Genomic DNA, 15,814 nt, shown 5'->3' with positions numbered 1-15,814 from the left:
CCAGTACCTAATAAAGTGGCCACTGAGTGAATGTTCGTGGTCTTCTACTGTAGCCCACCCACTTCAAAACTCAATGTGTTGTGCTTGCAGAGATGCTCTTTTGTTCATATCTCTTGTAATATAACTTACTGGCATTTGAATTACTGTTATCTTCCTGTCAGCTTGAACTAGTCTGGCTATTCTCCTCTCACCTCTCTCATTAACAAGACATTTACACCCACAAAGCTGCAACTCACTGGATGCTTTTTTGTTTCTCTCACCATTCTCTGTAAAGTCTAGAGACTGTTGCTAATGAAAATCCCAGGAGATCAGCAGTTCTTGTGATACTCAAACCACCCTGTCTGGCACCAACAATCATTCCACTCAAAGTCACAGTTTTTGAATGGTGCCAATTGTGTGTTTTGTGTTCAAAAAGCAGTGATTTTTCTCACTGATAGTTGGTGAGTAATTATTAGTAAGAGAATTCAGAACTGTTTTGCTCACTGTGGTTTCAAGCATTCAGGCTTGGAGAAGCCAGAAACAGCCTGGATTGAAAATGAAACAATATGATGAATTCAACAAGTTAGGAACTACGAAGAATTTGAAGGTGTTGACAGTCATCTTAAATGTTACCATAAAATGAAGATTTGGAGGATGAAATTGTGAAAAGCACTGTTTGAAAGCAGACCACTATCTGCACTAGGTCTCTGCACTGGTTCTGTTTATTTACTGTTAATCGAATGAACATGTCAGCGTACACTGATTGAATTCCTTTGTTGGTAACTATTAGGAACTAATTCACAATCTTATAGTACTGTAGTCATTTTGGTAGTGTTCTAATTTAATCTGTATTTTATTTAAATAATAATTTGTTACACAGTTAAATGGTGTTTGTCTCTTCAATACCTTTTTAACTACTTCCATGAAACTTCGGCTAATTGTGACAGCCACTTATTTGGGCCAAAATGTACTGGTCTCGATTTGTCCCAATTAACTGGAATCCACTATATCATATGTTCTCAATATACTTATCTGTACTTATGAGCTCAGCTCACCAAACTGAATTTTGAAATTCAGTGGCCCAATTTAAATATAATATATTAAACCTCACCTTAAATACAACAAAATTATATTTTATAAGTCCCTTCCCAATATAAATTTGTAATTGTAGAAGTCATCAACTGTCAGATTTCGAACACAAATGAAAAATCCTGCATTTTCTCATCATATATTAGCATCTGCATTCCTAACATAGCACAACGCTCACTTCAGTCACAGGCTATAAAATTAGCCACAGCTTTTCTTTACTACTTCAAATATTACAGCGCCTGTACTGAAGGTTTCTCTTACGACAGAGGTGCCACATTGAAAACCATTTATTCCTGCTGTAAGATATTTCAGTATGGGAATGATTGAAAGTTGGTAATTGGAGTCTTGTTTTTATTTTTATTTTTCTACTGCACAAAACCGAAAGAAGCTACAGAAAGTTGTAAAATTATTCAGCTCCATCTTGGCTACTAGCCCCCATAGTATTCAAGACATCTTCAAGGAGCGGTGCCTCAGAAAAGCGATGTCTATTATTAAGGACCCCCATCACACAGAGCATGCCCTCTTCTCATTGTTACTATAGGAAGGAGGTACAGAAGCCTGAAGGCACAAAATCAGCAATCAGCAACAGCTGCTTCCCCTTTGCCATACGATTCCTAAATGGACATTGAACCCATGAACACTACCTCACTTTATTTTTAATCTACATTATTTCTGTTTTTGTACTATTTTTAATCTATGTAATATACATATATATACTTAGTGTAATTGATTTATTTTTAATTTTATTTTTATCTTTCTATATTGTCATGTATTGTATTGTATTGCTGCTGCTAAGTTCACAAATTTTGTGACACATGCCGGTTAGAATTAAACCTGATTCTGATTCTGAAGAAGAAGAATGTTCAACTTTTGTTTCACCACTTTATTTAGAATTTTTGACCTTTTCATTTCTTTTGACAGGAACGAGGAGAAAGAGTATGCTCTTAAACAGATTGAAGGAACTGGAATTTCCATGTCTGCCTGCAGAGAGATTGCGGTATGTGTTTATTCTGATGGTTAGTTTTATTGTCCTGATACTTATGAGTGTATGAATTTTGAATGTGAACTTTGAAAGGTTTCTAAGGAACATACACAATAATACCTTTGTTAGTTGACTGAAACTGCACAATGATTGTACTTATATTGTTTGCTTCTTCTTGAGCTGCTGTATATCCCTTTATTTGATAACTGAGTTGATCAATAATCATAGGTCAATGATCATTGGGATACCTGATGGGTAAGTAGTGATGTACAGGATTTAAAACATTTGGGACCATGTGTATAAACCCATCTGAAAGATGGTGTCTACAGTGCTGAGAGTATTTTTTTTGTTGTTTATTATTGTATTGAGTAAAATATGGCCTGCAGTGGGGATTTCTCACCTAGCTTACTACATCAGGTATCATGAATTTTGCTACGTCAATGGTTCATCCATCAGTGGTTCATATATTCTTCCTGCAAGCAGAATTTTTTAATTGTTATTTTTGTAGTAACAATCAGGCATCTATTAATCCCATCTACCAACACTTGGCTCAGGATACATCTTATGAAGCCCTGGGAATTTTTCACTATTCAGTACCCTGTAACATCTAATACCTTTTCATTTTAATTATCACATATTCTAGAATGTTACCATCCCTTCTCTACTAGCTTCACATTATATAAATCAGTGATAATTAACTTAATTCTGATTCTGATGCAGAGTACAGATTAGAGATATTTGTATAATACCATATGTTTGTCCTCTGATTCTTCATCCATTTATCCTGTATCCCTTCTTAACCATCCCCATGTGTATCCTAATTACTTCAAATCAGCCACCATCAAAATAACTCTACAGCTTCAGAACTAGACAATTAGTACTAAAGAACTCTACAGCTTCAGAACTAGAGGATTACCGTGCAGGGGCACTGATGCCAATCATCATGAAATGCTTTGAACGGCTGGTAATGTCACACATCAAAAGCTGCATTCCTGCCACACTGGACATCGCTAATATGCTAATCGATAGAACCGCTCCAGAACAGATGCCATTGAGTCTGTCATGCATCTGGCCCTGACATGCCTAGAAAACAAGGACACTTATGTCAGAATGCTGTTTCTGATTTGATTCTAGCATTTTAGACTATTGTCTCACAGACCCTGGTGAACAAGCTCCTATTCCTCACTGTAAATACACCACTGTGCACTGTGCAACTTTGTTTTCCTAAACAAAAGACCTCAAGTGCACAGCTGCTTCTCCCTCCCCATCTTTCTCAACATGAGTGCCCGCCAGGGCTATGTGTTGAGCCCACTGCTGTTACACTCTGCTCACATGTGATTACATGGCTAAACACCACATTGTCAAGTTTACCTACAGTTTATCACCAATAACAATGAGATGTCCTACAGAGAGGAAGTGGAAGAGCTTGAGGCCTGGTGTTGACCTCTCCCTCAATGTCAGCAAGACAAAGGAGATGGTTATTGACTTCAGGAAAAGTCGCACCACTCACACCATTCTTCACAGTGGCAGCACAGCAGTGGAAACTTCATGACTTTATATAGACGCGCAACTGAGAGCATCCAAACATGCCGCAAGACTGCGTTGTACAGAAACTGCACTGCAACAGACAGGAGGGCTCTACAACGGGTAGTTAAAACTGCCCAATGCATCTCAGGCACCAGCCTACCCAGCATCAAGGACATGTACACTTAAAGGTGCTGGAGAAAGGCCAGCATACCCACCCTGCTCATGGACTGTTAGTTCCATTCTCATCAGGGAAGAGGCCACGTAGCATCAATGCCAGGACCATTATATTTAAATACAGTTACTTCCCCCAAGCTGTCAGACTGATCAACACCTCCACTCATTAACCCACCCCACCACACTCTCTGCCATCAGTATTTTATAATTTCCTGTCAGAGGCAGCTTATGTACAGATACTCCTGTACCAAGCATTACTTTATAATGTACTACAACCAGTCCATGTATATAAGCTAACCTTATGTATTTACAGTACTGTACAAAGGTCTTAGGCATATACTGTATGTATATTAGGATGCCTAAGACTTTTGCACAGTGCTGTAATAATTTAATGTGTTGCACTGTACTGCTGCAAAAAAAAAACAAATTTCATTACAAATGTGAGTAATGATAAACCTGATTCTGATATGGGTCTGTATTGTGGATGGGGCAGGGAGAGGGAAATCTTCGTAAGGAAAAGGGAAGGGAGCGGGCAGCACTAGTGACAGATACTGTAATGATCAATAAACAAATAGCTTGGAATCAAATTACCTTGTCTGGTGCCTCAAGGCTGGGCGTGTCTACCCGCGTCAGCAACCTCCTTCCCCATCCCCCCCGGCACTCCTTTTCTGCCACCCGTCTGACACTCTCACCATTTTTAACCTTTGCTCCTACCAGATTTACAAACTCGTTCTCCACTCCACATTGGCAAATACAGTACAGTGGAAAGGTATAGGGCACCATAGCTATTTGTATATGTACCTAAGACTTTTGATAGATAGATAGATAGATACTTTATTCATCCCCATGGGGAAATTCAACTTTTTTCCAATGTCCCATACACTTGTTGTAGCAAAACTAATTACATACAATACTTAACTCAGTAAAAAATATGATATGCATCTAAATCACTATCTCAAAAAGCATTAATAATAGCTTTTAAAAAGTTCTTAAGTCCTGGCGGTAGAATTGTAAAGCCTAATGGCATTGGGGAGTATTGACCTCTTCATCCTGTCTGAGGAGCATTGCATCGATAGTAACCTGTCGCTGAAACTGCTTCTCTGTCTCTGGATGGTGCTATGTAGAGGATGTTCAGAGTTTTCCATAATTGACCGTAGCCTACTCAGCGCCCTTCGCTCAGCTACCGATGTTAAACTCTCCAGTACTTTGCCCACGACAGAGCCCGCCTTCCTTACCAGCTTATTAAGACGTGAGGCGTCCCTCTTCTTAATGCTTCCTCCTCAACACGCCACCACAAAGAAGAGGGCGCTCTCCACAACTGACCTATAGAACATCTTCAGCATCTCACTACAGACATTGAATGACGCCAACCTTCTAAGGAAGTACAGTCGACTCTGTGCCTTCCTGCACAAGGCATCTGTGTTGGCAGTCCAGTCTAGCTTCTCGTCTAACTGTACTCCCAGATACTTGTAGGTCTTAACCTGCTCCACACATTCTCCATTAATGATCACTGGCTCCATATGAGGCCTAGATCTCCTAAAGTCCACCACCATCTCCTTGGTCTTGGTGATATTGAGACACAGGTAGTTTGAGTTGCACCATATCACAAAGTCCTGTATCAGTTTCCTATACTCCTCCTCCTGTCCATTCCTGACACACCCCACTATGGCCGTGTCATCAGCGAACTTCTGCACATGGCAGGACTCCGAGTTATATTGGAAGTCTGATGTATACAGGGTGAACAGGACCGGAGAGAGTACGGTTCCCTGCGGCGCTCCTGTGCTGCTGACCACCGTGTCACAGTACCATATATTAATTGTGTTTTTTAAAAATTATGTTCTTTATGCTTGTTGTGTTTTTTTATTATGTTGCATTGGATCTGACATAATGATCATATTGTTCTCCATTACACTTGTGTACTGAGGAATGAAAATAAATAATCTTGAATGTTGAATCATGAACTTTATCTACATAAGTTGCAACCTTCAGAGATTCTTAGATACAGAGATGAGAGTTCCTTCTGTTTTTCAGTGGTTCATTTTCATCATTATGAATATCCTGGCCTTATTGGTTCCCCCTAGAATGAATCACTGCACATTTTGCAAGAAATAGTTGAAATGTAGTTTGGCTCTGTCAGTGGGTTATTGAAACAACACACACACAATGCTGGTGGAACACAGCAGGCCAGGCAGCATCTATAGGGAGAAGCACTGTCAACGTTTTGGGCCGAGACCCTTCGTCAGGCAAACCACACACACAAAAAACGTCGACAGTGCTTCTCCCTATAGATGCTGCCTGGCCTGCTGTGTTCTACCAGCATTTTGTGTGTGTTGTTGTTTGAATTTCCAGCATCTGCAGATTTCCTCGTGTTTGCACACAAAATGCTGGTGGTTATTGAGTTTCTTTTAAATTCAGCCTTGGGTCTCATTACTTTCCCCATTTTGATTAATGCTTTTTTTTCTTTCAGTTCCTCATCCTCTTTAGATCTTTCTGCTATTTTCAGGAAGTGATTGTGCACCTTCTGTGAAATCAGAAATTCTTGTTTAATTTCACTGCTAGTTCATTATGCCTTAATGTAATTTCTCAAGTTAAATCAAGTTTACTATCATGTGTAGTGAAGTATAGATGCAATGAAAATCTTTGGTGCAGCATCTCGCAGGCATGTAGGTACAGACACCACACACAATACAAGTCAGTAAAGACAGAGCAATAAAAAGACTGTAAAAAACATGACACCAGTCCAAAAATAAAAATCACAGTCAGAGACAAGTCCATTGTAGTGCAAGAATCGTCATTTTTTTTCTTGAGATAGAATTGGGTTTGTGCATGTCAATTCAATAACCTGATGATTATAGAAAATAGCTGTTTCTGAGCCTGCTGGTGTGGAGTTAAAGTTTCCATTCCTTCTGCCTGAAGGTAGTAATGAGAAGAAGGCATGACGTGTGTGGTAGGGAGCCTTGATGACAGAAATGCCTTCCTGAGGCATTGGTCCTATAGATGCTGTCAATGGTGAGGAGAACTGTGCCTATGATAGACTAAGCTGTGTCCACTATGTTTGGCAGCCTTTTGCATTCCTCTATCTTTGAATTGCCATACCAGACTGTTCAAGGATTCAATGATTCAAGATTATTTAATGTCATTTTCTGTACACAAGTGTAAAGGAGAACAAAATAATTGTTACTGTGAATCTGATGTAGCTTATAAAAACACATTAAAATGTAGAACACAATAATTAAAAAGCACAATAAATATAAATATATGATAGCTTCTAGACCTAATTTGATTACATGTACAGTATGTGATGTTAGGTTCAGGACTGTCTGTACATAAACTGACTCTGACAGGAAATGATAAAATAGTGGTGGTGGGTGGGTTAGGATAGGAGTGATAGGAGTGGTACAGGCAGGCCATGAGCAAGGTGGGTAGGATCCACATGATGTTACTGGCCAGTTTTTGGCACCTTTCTGTATATATGTCTGATAGCAGGTAGGCTGGTGCTGGTGATGCATTGGGCAGGTTTGACTACCCATTGTACAGCTTTCCTGTCTACCACAGTGCAGTTTCCGTATCATACAGTGATGCAGCTTGTTAGGATGCTCTCTACTGCGCATCTGTAGAAGGTCTGGAGTGTTGATGTGCATAGTGCAACTCTCTTAGTCTCAGAAAGTAGATATGTTGGTGAGCTTTCTTGATAGTGTTGGATGTGGTCTTGGACCAAGAACGGTTTTGTGAGATGAGTACTCCCAGGAGTTTGAAGCTGCCCACCGTTTCCATTGCTGTTCTAACAATGTAAACAGGGATGTGAGTAATGCATGTTGCAGCCAGTCAGGATTCTCCTGACTCAGTCTGAAAATAACCCGCATTAACTTTTCTTAATCTATTTCTTTTGACAACCTATAAGAGTTATTACAATCAGTTTTTATTTCATGTTTCCTCATGACATAGAAGAAGACCGTTCATCCCATTGAATCTATGCCAGTTCTCAGAGCGTTCCCATTCCCCCTTTTAATTTCCCTCTAACTTATTAGAGGAAAGATTCTGCCTTGGATAATACTGTGGCTGATTGGCAGGAGGCAACAAGTGGGAATAAAGGGAGCCTTTTCTGGCTGGCTGCCTGTGACTAGTGGTGTTCCACAGGGGTCTGTGATGCAATTAATTATTTTCATGTTATATTTCAATGATTTGGATGATGGAATTGATAGCTTTGTTGAAAAGTTTGCAAACGATTTGAAGGTAGTTGGAGGACAGGTAGTTTTGAGGAAGTAAAGAGGCTACAGAAGGACTTAGACAGATTAGGAGAATGGGCAAAGAAATGGCAGATGGAATACAGTGTCAGGAAGTGTATGGTCATGCACTTTGGTAAAAGAAATGGAAGGGTCGACTATTTTCTAAATGGAGAAAAAATACAAAAAACTGAAATGCAAAGGGAGTTGGGAGTACTTGTAGATGATTCTCTAAAGGTAAATTTGCAGGTTGAGTCTAGTGAGGAAGGCAAATGCAATGTAGCATTCATTTCAAGGGGACTAGAATATAAAAGCAAGTATGTAATGTTAAAACTTTATAAAGCACTGGGAGTATTGTGAGCACTTTTGGGCCCCTTGTCATAGAAAGGATGTGCTGACACTGGAGAGGGTTCTAAGGAGGTTCATGAAAATGATTCCAGGATTGAATGGTTTGTCATATGAAGAGTGTTTGATGGCTCCAGGCTTGTATTCACTAGAATACAGAAGAATAAAGGGTGACCTCAGTGAAACCTATCGAATGATGGAAGTCCTTGATAGAGTAGATGTGGAGAGGATGTTTCCTATGGTGGGAGAGTCTAAGGGCAGAGGACATAGCATCAGAATAGAGAGGTGTCCTTTTAGAATGGAGGTGAGGAGGAAGTTCTTTAGCCAGAGAGGGGTGAATCTGTGGAATTCTTTGCCATGGGCGGCTGTGGAGGTCAAGTCTTTATGTATATTTAATGCAGAGGTTGATAGATTCTTGACTGGTCAGGGCATGAAGGAATATGGGGAGAAGGCAGGATATTGGAGCTGAGAGGAAAATTGGATGAGCCACGATGAAATAGTGGAGCAGACCTGATGGGCCAAAATGGCCTAATTCTGCTCCTACATCTGATGGTCTTATTCTTCCTTCATTCCTTTCAACTCCTCTTAAATTTTGTCACTAACCTACATATTAGGGGCATTTTATAGTGGCCAAATAACCTACCAACCCTCATGCCTTTAGGATATGGAAAAATAGGAACATCTACACGAAAGTTGAAATAATTGCAGATTCTGGAAATCTGACAGAAACAGAAAATGCTGGAAATGCTCAGTAGGTAGGGTGCATCTGTGAGTCATTGTTCTCTACTTATCTCTCAGAGAATCAGAATCACTTTATTGCCAGCTACTGTACAGGCACAAAATGCCAGGCAGCATCCAGGAGAAGATTACAGTTGACGTTTCAGGCTGAAACCGTTCGGCAGAGTGTGTTGCTTGGAATCCCAGCATCTGCAGATGTTCTCTAGTTTGTCACTTTATAGCCAGTATGTGAAACATACCAGAATCGATTATGCTTCTGTGCCACGCATAAACCTTCAGGACAATACCATAATAGAGAACACCATATCAACCAACAATTTACAAGACAATAGTGCAAACAACCACGAGCAATCAACAATTAACAGAATAGTCACGTGAAAATGTCGATAAGTAAATGTGAACTTATGATCAGACTCAATAATTATCAAGGAGAGCAGGAAAGACTATTTAACGTTGTTCAGGGACAATTAGGGTATTATACCTGAATGAGTTTTGTTGAGAAGCTGAATAGCTTCTGGAAAGAAGCTTCAGAGGTGATGTGTAGTCCTGACGGTGATGGACGTAGCATCTCTCTGATGGCAATTTGGTGAATAGGTGACTGCTAGGGTGGGTGGAGTCAGCAAAACATTTTTCAGTTCTTTTCTTTGCGCTAGTGACGAACAAGTCTTTAAATGTTGGTAGCTGACAGCCAATGATCTCTGCTGCATGGCCCACTCACTGCAGTTTGGACAGAGAGGGAGGAGGTGGCAGGAAACCAAACGTGATAAGGTGGTCACAACCCTCTCAGTGATGGCTCTGTAAAAATCCATCAGGATATGCCCTGAGACGTTAAGTTTCCTAAACTGGTATAGGGAGAACAATCTCTGCTGGGCTTTCGTAGTGATGAGCATAAAGTGTTTGTCCCACTTCTATGTATAAGTAATGATGGTCCTCAGGAATCTGAATGACTCAACCACAGTCACAGCCTGACCATTGATTTCTAAAGGGTGGAGTGTTGGCAGAAGTTGATCCTCATTTCCACTGTCTTAATAGCATTAAGCTCCAAGTTGTTAGGAGCATACCATGCTGCAAGATGGTCTACCTCTTTTTGATAGCAGGTCACATCATTATCAGAGATGAGATAAAGTTCATGTCATCCGCAAACTTTAGGATTTTAATGGATTTGTCTGTGGCGGTACAGTCATTTGTATAAAGAGAGATCAGGAAGGGGTAAAAGAAAACTACCCTGGGGAGAACCTGTGCTTATAGACCCTTTGCCAGAACAGAAAAGGAAATATGAGGACACCGGGAAAACATGGGCACTGGACACAGAACTAGAGATTAGAATTGAACCTGTTTACTGATGCCTTGAGGCAGCTGTTTCATTTGTTGTACTATTCAGTAGATTACTCTCATATTTCTACATTCCCTTTTCTTTATCAATGCTTTTGACCACATATGCTAAATCACGACATTTTCTTAGGCTTTATGCCTACTTCTGTTTTTGGCAATATTACTTGCCTTTTCCTTTGAACCAATATTATCTTTAACTTGTTAGTCACAGCTTTTCCTGCTTGTGCCTTTAGTGAATATACTTGACAAAACAAATTGATGAATGTAGGGCAGTGGATGTGATGTATATGGATTTTGAAAAGCCTGGAGACTTGGGATCCTGAAAAATGTGGCTGCAAAGATTCAGAATTGGGTTGTCCACAGAAGACAGAGGGTGGCAGTAGATGGTGTTTTCTACCTGGACGTTGGTGACCAGTGGTGTTCCACAGGCTTATCATGGTGGTATTGTGAATAATGTCGAAGGCTGTTACAGGTTACAACAAAATGCAACACTGCATGGCAGTGGTAGATGGAGTTCAGTGTGGAAAATTGTGAAGTGATGTATTTTGGAAGATCAAATTGAGAGGAAGAGTACAAGATTACAATTGGATTCAAACTTTTAAAAATTCAAAGTAAATTTATTATCAAAGTACATGTATATCACTATAAACAACTATGAGATTCATGTTCATGTAGGTACTGTATTTGCATTAAGTACAAGAAACACAATTGAGTCAATGAAAGACTACACCTAGCAGGATGGGCAAAAAAAATGTGCAAAAGACAGCAGGCTGTGCAAATACAAAAGAAAGGGAAAATAATAAATAAATAAACAAACAAACAAACAAACAAGTAAGCAATGAGTCCATAGGTTGTGAGGGCAATTCAATGTTGGGGTGAGTGAAGTTATCTCTCCTGATTCAAAAGCCTGATGATAATAACTGTTCTTCATCCTGGTGGTGTGGGTCCTGAGGCTCTTGTAACTTCTTCCTGATGGTAGCAGCGAGGACAGAGCATTCTCAGCAATGTGGAAGAACAAAAGGATCTAGAGGTCCATAGTTCTCTCAAAGTTGCAGTACAAGTTAATAGGGTGGTTAAGAAAGTGTATGGGGTGTTGACCTTCCTTAGTCGAGGATTAAGTTCAAGAGCAATGAGCTAATGTTGCAGCTCTATAATACTCAGGTTAGACCTCAGATGGAGCATTGTGTTCAGTTCTGGTTGCGTTATTATAGGAAGGATGTGGAAGCTTTGGAGAGGGGCAGAGTAGATTTATCCAGATACTGCCTGGATTAGAGAGTGTGTCTTATAAGAATAAGTTGAGTGAGGAGGGAGAGAGGTGACTTGATAGAAGTATACAAAGTGATGAGAGGCAAGGATAGATTGGACAGCCAGAGACTTTTTCTCAGGCCTGAAATATAATGGGGCATAATGTTAAAGTGTAGGAGGGGCTGTCAGAGATAGATTTTTACACAGAGAGTGGTGGGTACCTGCAACAAAGTGGCAAGGGTGGTAGTAGAGGCATATAAATGAGGGACATTTAAGAGATTCTTAGATAGGCACTTAAATGGAAGGCTATTGGGAGGGAAGTGTTTAATTGATTTCAGAGTACAATATCATGGGTTGAAGGTCCTGTACTCTGCTGTAGTTTTCTATGTTGTAAACAATATACTAATTATTTAAATATTAACTATTGCTTGCTTTGCTTCCCAGTGTACTATAGATTAGCCTGTGGGAAATGGTTCCTAGATGGGAGGAACTGGATCAGCAAGGTCTGGAACAAAACCGCATTATTTGTACCGTGTTTTTATCCCATGCAGATTGCATTTCCCATTAGTTGATTTGTGTTGTGTAATACATACTGGAGTGACTAAATGGGAAACCTTGCTTAGTACTCTTTCTCAATTTTTTTTCCTGTAGATTCTGTGATGGCAGTGCATTTGCTTTACTGATACCAAGTTAGTGACTCGATGGTGAAGTGGTTAGTGCTTCTGCATCTTAGAGCTGGGGAAAATATATTTTTCTATTCCCAGCCTCTAAGTGAAAAGTTGTCATATTGTATAATCATAAATGTTTTATTGCTTTCAAGCCTTAGAGTGATTTGTAGCACTGTTGCAAAAGACTGTGAATACACACCCCATTCCAATATCTTGAGCAATTATGCTGATTCTTCAGTTCAGTAGATGTGCACCGTTGGAAGTGTTGTTACTTAAATGACATTAAATTGAGATACTGCTCAAGTTAATGCAAATACAGTGGCATGCAGAAGTTTGGGCACCCTGGTCAAAATTTCTATTACTGTGAATAGCTAAGCGAGTAAAAGATGACCTGATTTTCAAAAGGCATAAAGTTAAAGATGACACATTTCTTTAATATTTTAAGCAAGATTACTTTTTTATTTCCATCTTTTACAATTTCAAAATAACAAAAAAGGAAAAGGGCCCAAAGCAAAAGTTTGGGCACCCTGCATGGTCAGTACTTAGTAACACCCCCTTTGGCAAGTATCACAGCTTGTAAAGGCTTTCTGTAGCCAGCTAAGAGTCTTTCATTCTTGTTTGGGGGATTTTCGTCCATTCTTCCTTGCAAAAGGCTTCTAGTTCTATGAGATTCTTGGGCTGTCTTGCATGCACTGCTCTCTTGAGGTCTATCCACAGATTTTCGATGATGTTTAGGTTGGGGGACTGTGAGGGCCATGGCAAAACCTTTAGCTTGCGCCTCTTGAGGTAGTCCATTGTGGATTTTGAGGTGTGTTTAGGATCATTATCCTGTTGTAGAAGCCATCCTCTTTTCATCTTCAGCTTTTTAACAGATGGTGTGATGTTTGCTTCCAGAATTTGCTGGTATTTAATTGAATTCATTCTTCCCTCTACCAGTGAAACGTTCCCCGTGCCACTGGCTGCAACACAAGCCCAAAGCATGATCGATCCACCCCTGTGCTTAACAGTTGGAGAAGTGTTCTTTTCATGAAATTCTGCACCCTTTTTTCTCCAAACATACCTTTCCTCATTGCAGCCAAGAAGTTCTATTTTAACTTCATCAGTCCACAAGACTTGTTTCCAAGATGCATCAGGCTCATTTAGATGTTCCTTTGCAAACATCTGACACTGAATTTTGTGGTGAGGATGCAGGAAATGTTTTCTTCTGATGACTCTTCCATGAAGGTCATATTTGTGCAGGTATCACTGCACAGTTGAACAATGCAACACAATCCAGAGTCTGCTAAATCTTCCTGAAGGTCTTTTGCAGTCAAACGGGGGTTTTGATCTGTCTTTCTAGCAGTTCTCTCGGAAAGTTTTCTTGGTCTACCAGATATCATCTTGACCTCCACTGTTCCTGTTAACTGCCATTTCTTAATTACATTACGAACTGAGGAAACGGCTACCTGAAACATTTTGCTATCTTCTTATATCCTTCTCCTGCTTTGTGGGCATCATTTATTTTAATTTTCAGAATGCTAGGCAGCTGCTTAGAGGAGCCCATGGCTTCTGATTGTTGGGACAAGGTTTGAGGAGTCAGGGTATTTATAAAGCTTTGAAATTTGCATCTCCTGGCCTTTCCTAACGATGACTGTGAGCAAGCCATAGCCCTAACAAGCCAATTAAGGTGTGAGACCTTGGTAAAAATTAACTGAGAGCTCAAATCTTTTGGAATGCCCAAACTTTTTCATGGTGCTCCTTTCCTTTTTTTCACTCTAAAATTGTACAAAACAAAAATAATACATTAATCTTGCCTAAAATGTTGAAAATAATGTTTCATCTTTAACTTTATGACTTTTGGAAATCAGTTCATCTTCTACTCACTTAACTATTCACAGTAACAGAAATTTTGACCAGGGGTGCCCAAAATTTTGCATGCCTCTGTATATGAAGAACCACTTTTTATCATCTAAGACTTGTTATAAACATGCAAATGATTTTTGGATATGTTTACACACACACTGTAAATTATACTATGTAAAATAATTTAATTGACAAAATTAACCATAACATTTATCCAAAAAGTGTTGATGTTTAATCTGTAGTTAAATTGTGTGCACTTCTGCATGAAATATTGGGGTTTGTTCATCTGAAACTTGATGCATTTCAGAGTGGAATTCAAGGATTCTTCAGACTGAATATTTCTCCAATGGTATCCTGTCATTGACTAAGTTTTAATTCTAAAGTTACATGATAGCTTAAATCAATAAAAGATGATAATATTTGTAATATTAATCCCTTAATATATATGGATGTGATGCTGACATACACTTAGGTTGCGCTGGGACACACCATCAATGATGTAACCTGGGTTTATTGGTTGTTTTGTGTCCAGGTGACCTAGCGAGGGTTATTGGGCCCCGGTTTATGTCTCAGCAGCATTGGTCCATGGGTCATAAGAACATTAGAAATAGGAGCAGGAGTAGGCCATCTGGCCCATCGAGACTAATCTGCCATTCAATAAGATCATGGCTGATCTGGCCATAGACTGATCTCCACCTACCTGCCTTTTCCCTATAACCCTTAATTCCCCTACCATGCAAAAATCTATTCAACTTTGTCTTAAGTACATTTACTGAGGTAGCCTCCACTGCATCATTGGGCAGAGAATTCTACAGATACACTACCCTCTGGGAAAAGCAGTTCCTCCATCTACGTCCCAGATCTATTCCCCTGAATATTGAGGCTACGTCCCCTAGTTCTAGTCTCACCTATCAGTTGAAACTACTTTCCTGCCTCTATCTTATCTATCTCTTTCATAATTTTATATATTTCTATAAGATCTCCTCTTTTTCTTCTGAATTCCAGCAAATACAGTCCCAGACAACTCAATTTCTCCTCATAGACTAACCCCCTCTTCTCTGGAATCAACCTGGTGAACCTCCTCTGCACCACCTCCAGAGCCAGTATATCCTTCCTCAAGTCAGGAAACAAGATCTACACACAATATTCCAGGTGCAGACTCACCAGTACCCTGTTTAGTTGCAGGATAACCTCCCTGCTTTGAAATTGAATCCCTCTAGCAATGAAGGCCAACATTCCATTTGCCTTCTTGATAGCCTGCTGCACCTGCAAACCAACTTTTTGTGATTCATGCAGCAGCACTTCCAAGTCCTTCTTCATAGCAGCATGCTGCAATCTTTTACCATTTAAATAATAATCTGATCTTTCATTTTTCCTTCCAAAGTGGATGACCTCACATTTACCAACATTGTATTCCACCTGCTAGACTTTTGCCCACTCACTTATCCTATCTATATCTTCTGAACAATTTGCTTTTCTGCTCAATTTGTATCATCAGCAGACTTAGATACACTACACTCGGTCCCCTCTTCCAGATCGTTAATGTCACACCTCTTGATCCATAACTATTTGGAGGCTTTGCAACCTCTGTAATGCCAAGCAGAGGGTTGGTTTTGCAGAGTGATTAAAACCACTTCACCCCACCTGTATAGGCTCGCATCGTGCCTCTA

At 39.8% G+C, this 15,814-nt stretch overlaps 1 protein-coding gene across 6 annotated transcripts in view; it reads left to right on the top strand.

The window, feature by feature from the left end:
- LOC140733085 (cyclin-dependent kinase 19) overlaps positions 1 to 15,814 on the top strand; it is a 224,103-nt gene that overhangs the window by 14,075 nt on the left and 194,214 nt on the right. For all 6 annotated transcript variants that reach the window (XR_012100218.1, XM_073055915.1, XM_073055914.1 and 3 more), the window contains exon 2: positions 1,990 to 2,065. Coding sequence is in view for 5 of the 6 variants with exons in the window: in XM_073055915.1 (XP_072912016.1) it covers positions 1,990 to 2,065 (76 nt within the window). In the remaining variant the exon portion in view is untranslated. The remainder of the gene's footprint in view (positions 1 to 1,989; positions 2,066 to 15,814) is intronic.

Source organism: Hemitrygon akajei, chromosome 9 (genome assembly GCF_048418815.1).
Source record: "Hemitrygon akajei chromosome 9, sHemAka1.3, whole genome shotgun sequence".
NCBI classification, from domain to species: domain Eukaryota; kingdom Metazoa; phylum Chordata; class Chondrichthyes; order Myliobatiformes; family Dasyatidae; genus Hemitrygon; species Hemitrygon akajei.
This window is presented reverse-complemented; position numbering and strand designations above follow the sequence as displayed.